The sequence below is a fragment of the Microtus ochrogaster genome, linkage group LG4, assembly GCF_000317375.1.
Source record: "Microtus ochrogaster isolate Prairie Vole_2 linkage group LG4, MicOch1.0, whole genome shotgun sequence".
Lineage (NCBI taxonomy): Eukaryota > Metazoa > Chordata > Mammalia > Rodentia > Cricetidae > Microtus > Microtus ochrogaster.
Window position 1 is genome coordinate 15,521,943 of NC_022030.1, and position 6,402 is coordinate 15,528,344.

Sequence of the window (6,402 nt, forward strand, 5' to 3'; positions counted from 1 at the left end):
GAGAGAGAGAGAGAGAGAGAGAGAGAGAGAGAGAGAACAGACAGACAGACAGGCTGTTTTGGGCTTGCCTTGGGCTTTTTAAACTTCAAAGCCCACTTCTGTTGACAGAGGTTTCTGTCCGCCTGGTTCCCGCAGTCATTTAGTTCCAAAGAAATCACACAGAGGTCTATATTAAATATAAACTGATTGACCCATTAGCTCTGGCTTCTTATTAACTCTTAAAACCTATATCGGCACATTATTTTTTGTCTATGTTAGCCACATGGCTTGGTAGCTTTTTCAGTGAGGCACCACATCTTGTTTGCTCTGCAGTGGCTGGGTCACAACTGCAGACTGAGCTTTCCTCTCCCAGAATTCTTGTTGCCTTGACTCTACTTCCTGCCTGGCTACTGGCCAATCAGTGTTTTATTAAAATACAATTGACAAAGTACAAACCATTGTCCCATAGCACTTCCCCCACCTTTTTTTGAAAATAAAAACTCTGACTCTAATATTCTTTGTTTAGCTTCTCTCCTGATCATTATCAATAACAACTTGTAACCAACATTCTAAACAAAGGAAAATATCCATAGTTCATTCTTTTAGAATGTGGGTGTAGTTTTCCAGACTTCTTCCTGCTGATTGGGGGCGTTGATAATCTTATGGGGATCGAAAGAAAATTTATAATTATTATCAAGTCATGATTGGAGTATCCTGTGAGGCTTAATTATCTCAGGCAGCAATCTTGAATCTGTTCTGAATGTAGAATTTAGATATCTGGGTCATCCATTCCTATCAGAGATTTCTCAGGGGTCTTCCTTGGTCAAACCTGATTTTTCTTAACCCAGAATGAATTCACAGCCTCTCATTTTCTGTGGAAACAAAAGAAAAACCTCTTCTCCAAAGTAACATACCTTTTGATTTCAATTTTGAAGTCAAGGTATTTTAAAAATACCTATCTTGGTATTTTTAAACAAATACTTTTTAGCAGCTGTTGCTCCTTCCTTAGCATTCAAACAATTCAAAGAGAACATAATAACATACAGTATCCAGATTCTCTGTGAATTTTCATCTTTATGTGGCTTTATTTTAACCTCTATTTCTTTTATTTTTATTTTTAATTTTTGGCTTTTTGAGACAGGGTTTCTCTGTGCAATTTTGTCTGTCCTGGAACTCACTCTGTAAATCAGGCTGTCCTTGAAATCACAGAAATCTGCCTGCCTCTGCCTCCCAAGTGTTGGGATTAAAGATGTGTGCTACCACACCTTGAACTCACAGAGATCTGTCTAGCTCTGTCTTCCAAGTGTTGGATTAAAGGTGTATGTTACCACACCCAACTGCTATCGTTTTTCTTTTTTTTTTGATGACTTTATGCTTCCCCCAACCCCACATATATTTTTAAACACACAGTAAACCATTTAGAGGTTTTTTTTTCATCTTTGAATCTATCTTTATTGTATACCTCTCTCTCTGACCACATGAGCCTTTAATTTGCTAAGCGATATGGCTGGAATTAAAGCAGTGGCTTTAACATCCGGGTCCAGCCCATTCCTTAGTTTTCTGAGATTCTAGCCTCATGACAGAGGTAATGGCCAGAGCCATGTTTATTGCCACAACTCTATAGCATTTCAAGGTCCCAGCCACCACCAAAAAGCATGCAATCAGTTTTTTTTTTTTTTTTATCAGCACCATTTAAGAGTTTCATGGCAGGACCTCTTAAAAGAGCTGCAAGGTTTTACAGCTAAAGCTGAGTCAGGAAGCATCTCTTAAATGAGAATGCTTGCCTCTAGCAAATAGAACCCACCAGAGAAACTGCTGTTATCAACAAGCCGTGCTTAACTCTATTCTTTTCTGTCTAAAATTACTTCCCAAGCTCTCTCAGGCTTTATGTGGATGCAGTTGCCCCATGTTGGGCACCACGCTCCCAATGATACATTTCCTCTAATCAGGCCACACCTCTTAATTGTAATCCCATCAAAGAGTTTTGTTCACTGGTGTCTAAACTTTCAAACACATAGGGCCATATAGGGACAGTCTTATTCAAACCACGACCACAATCATTTAGTTCTCCCATAAGAAGTCTTCATGCCCATGGAGACATTTCACTGCTTGGTGTCTCAGTCTATTTTAGAGTGATGGGTTTGAACTAAGCAAGTCCACGGCTGTAACTAGATTTAGAACACAAGCATTTTCTTATTCTCATGCAAAGAACACCCTTAATCACTTAATTTGTGTGTATTGTGATGAAGGACTAAAATAATTTTGGGGGTTGAAGCCCCAGGTTTGGTGACTCAGGTTAAGGTGATCTGTCACACAATGTCATCTCCTGACAGACTGAGAGTGACTTGTGCTGAGTCTATCCACAGTGTCATGAGGATTCCCCAAACTGTATTTCCTGAGAGTGGCATCTCACTTCTTCCCTCATGCCCTCTCTTACAGACGAAAAAGGCATCTGTTGACTTTCTCTCTTAGAACCAGTCAGTGCTTTTTGTTTTGCTGTTACATGTTTCCATAGTCCAGGGACCTGCAGTTCTCATGATGTGTTAATTATTCCATTTAGTCATCTCTAAACTAAACCATGTAGAATATTTCATCTGTCAAAGGGCAAAAAAAAATTTGATGACAAAATCTTATGAAAAAGGAGACAAGAAAACTTTCTTTAAACATATAATCAGTGCTTATAACATTTTCACAGATCTTAAAATTCAAGTTACAAATCTTTTCTGGAACAAATTATTTCATAATTGTTTGACTAAATAATTGCTATATTTATCTGACACCTTATTTTTGTTTTAAAATATGGCCAAATCTTCTGAAAATATTTTAATCACATTCTTCAGACTGAAGGCATATATATTTTGCTAATTCTCAATATTATTATTAATTATTGCTATTATTAATTTTGGTGTTATTTTTTGGAGACTCTATAGCTCTGACTGTCCTGAAACTTGCTATATATATTAGAATGGACTTGAACTCACAAGATACATTTTTCTGTGCCTTCTGAGTGGTAGGATTAAAGATATGCATCACCATGTCTGACAATACTGAATATTATTAATGAAATACTGACATTCTGATAAATAAAACAATTTGCCTTATTTTAATTGCACCATTTTAATAGTTAATAAGATCCAGTGATTTTTGTAAACTTTCTACCCACTGACTGCTTATTTTTAAATTACTTGTTTATATTCCTGTACACTTCTCAATTGGCCTGTCATAACAAATGCTCTTGAGTGAAATTCTCAGTAACGAATTTAAGTATATAAAACCATTCTACTAAGCATGCATCACAGAACAAGTCATATGGTGATACTCTCAAGAAACTGGTGTTCTTGGTACAATAAAACACAAGCAAAAATGTCAGATAAAGACATTGGGATTAAAGTAGTGAACATGAGCAAAGTTTTCTGAGAGGCTATTAGAAGAGTTTTCAGACAAAGTGGAATGAATATTGAAATATGATCGATAAGATTATCTGCTAGAAGAGCGTCTGTTCAGATGCTGGAAAAAGGCTAGTGCTGAAAATGGATTGGTTGGGCTATTCCAGGAAGAAAAAAGTGGCCACAGTAGTAAGGAGGGTGAGGGAGGGAAAGTAGGAGACACAGTTGGAGAAGGTGGAAGGACACGCCTGGGTATAGCATGGTGGTCCAGGTGAGCTTTTATTATCTGTTTAAACATGTTCGAAAGACACTGGAACTTTTTGTAAAGGAATCACACTTTATCAGAGCGGTAGGAGTGAAATGAACTACTGGGAACAACAGTACAAACGAAGAGTCTAATCATGAGGCTAAGGCCGTTGCCTGGCTGAGAACTGAGAGTGCTTGTGAAGAAGATACTCTTGGCCACCCTCCCTGATTCCTTTTCTCTGGTTCACTGATCTATGTCTTATTTAAAAGTTACAACCTAAGTAGGCATCTGTTAATTTAAGCTATGACTTACCTCCTTTGGGAAGCATATTTGGTGATGGACTGACAAGAATTCTCTTGCTCAGAGGTGAAGCTGAGCCTGTGGAATGAGGTTCTCCATCACCTCCTGTGGGGACCAGCCTGCAACTAATTGTTAGTTGAGACAAGCTTCCTGCTTAATTAGCACTTGTCTCCTATCCTCCTCTGCATCTCTGCTTCTCTTGCCCTCCATCAGTTCTCTGAACAAGAATCATTACCTCAGCCTCCTCCATTAGGGAACAGGACATAAAGCATGGGTAAGAGACTGAAAGAGAGCAAAGAAACCGGATTAAGAATGCTCTGGGAACAAGGGCTATAGAAATGGATCCTGTATTTGGTGAAAACACAGATGCTAGACTAATTCCTCAATTTTGTTATTGAGAAAGTTGGTGGGGAGAGGCTAGAGTTTCTAATAGACCTTATCTGGAAGAAACATGTCCAAAGTAGAGAAGGAATTCAATGTGTTGAATCTGAGCAGCCCACAAAAGGACATGTCAGCCAGGCAAATGAATGTCACAGTCTTTTCTCTAAAGTATCTTTCAGCCTGAAGTTATAGTATATGACTAAGCAGTCCTATTGAAACAATACCTGAGGGCATATGCTGTGAGTGGTTCCTGAAGTGGGAGAGTCAGCCAAGAGTTTCCCATGATGGACTCTTAGCATGACGACATTCAGAGGATGAGCAGAGATGGAAAATAAAGCAAATGAACCAAGGAATGGCCTTTTAGTAGCGAGGGGACTAGAGAGTCTCAAGAGTCAGGAATATCAAAGGCTTTAAGGGATGTGTGGCCTTGAATACAGCAAGTTGCTGATTAAAATGAAGATCATGGGCTATAACAACAGGGGATGATTGGTAACTCTAATAACAAAGGACTTTGGTGGGACAATTTTGAGATGGTGGATATATATCCAAATTCATGGAGCTTAAACATTAAATGTATGTAAACTTCTAACCAATAAAATGCAAGTACTTAATTAAAAATACAGAAAATAAAAAGAGAATGGAAAATTAAGAAGTAAATCTGTTGACCTATGCAGTTGTTTCTGTGGGGACCTGGAATAGTGGATGAAATAGTAACTTAGGTGGACAGTTAATCCAAGAACAATTTTTCTCTAGTTGACATATTAAAAGGTGCTGACAGAAGTTTCTCTCCTGCCTGGTCCTGCAGCTGTTCAGTCCCAAAGAAACACACAGAGGCCTACATTAATTGTAAACTGGTTGGCCTATTAGCTCAGGCTTCTTATTAACTAATTCTTACATCTTAAATTAGTCCATAATTATTGTCTGTGTTACCTTTTATCAGTGACATATATTTATCTTGCTTCTTCTGTGTCTGGGTGACTACTGCAGACTGAGCCTTTTCTCTTCCCAGAATTCTCCTATTCTAGTTGCTCCACCTATAGTTCCTGCTTGGCTACTGGCCAATCAGCATTTTATTAAATCAATACAAGTGACAAATCTTTACAGGGTACAAGACCATTGTCCCACAGCAAAAAGGAAGAAATCCATTATCTAAGAAAGGGAGAAGCATCACAGTAGAAAATATTAGAATAGACAAGAAGCGATGGGAGCTGTTGACCTTGAACAGGGGTTGGCTTTGTCCTTAAGCATTTAAGACTTGTGTTGGGCAGAATGACAGAAGATATGAGTGTCAGTGAGGAAAAATTTATAGATGTTGCAATCAGCAGTTGGATTAATTATTAACTTTCCTTCTGTGTTCTTATTAAAATTTGAAATGAGGACCCCAGTTGATCAGGTAGTGGGAGAGTGTCCAGTTTAGAGACTTTGCAGGACTTCTTTTCTAGTCTGAATTTCTGTGCCTTGACTTGAAATCCAGTTGATCCCTATATTCCAATGAGCTCAACTTTCCCACGTGTTTAAAATATGGGGCATGTATTATTAATCATGGCTGTAAAGTAGAGCAGCAATCCTTCATTTCGCAAACAATGTTCAACTGTGGATGGATGCCTAGCTCATGTAATTTCTGTTGGCTTTCATAGAATTGACTGCTGGCTGTATCTGATGCTTTTTACTCCACAGAGGTCTCCTTTCGACCCCAGTTAGACTTATGAATTATTGGGCAATACCCATACCCTTGCACACACTTACCCCCGGACCCACAAGTCCTCATTCCAGTTGGCAGGGATGTGGCTGACACACAGGTCTTGAACATCTGCTGGTTGTTTCTGAACAGGGAATTACGGCGAGAGTGGAATGGACGCTTTCAAAGAACTGGCTGCCCAGGAAGGCCTCTGCATTGCACACTCAGACAAAATCTACAGTAATGCAGGCGAGAAGAGCTTTGACCGGCTCCTGCGCAAGCTCCGGGAGCGACTTCCGAAGGCCAGAGTTGTGGTCTGCTTCTGCGAGGGCATGACGGTGCGGGGACTCCTGAGTGCCATGCGACGACTGGGTGTAGTGGGCGAGTTCTCACTGATTGGAAGGTAAATTTCTCTCTCTCTCTCTCTCTCT

At 39.3% G+C, this 6,402-nt stretch overlaps 1 protein-coding gene across 3 annotated transcripts in view; it reads left to right on the plus strand.

The window, feature by feature from the left end:
* The window catches only part of Grm1 (glutamate metabotropic receptor 1), a 388,725-nt gene that overhangs the window by 125,219 nt on the left and 257,104 nt on the right, over positions 1–6,402 (plus strand). For all 3 annotated transcript variants that reach the window (XM_026786206.1, XM_013351434.2, XM_026786205.1), the window contains exon 3: positions 6,125–6,374. In XM_026786206.1, the coding sequence (XP_026642007.1) occupies positions 6,125–6,374 (250 nt within the window). The remainder of the gene's footprint in view (positions 1–6,124; positions 6,375–6,402) is intronic.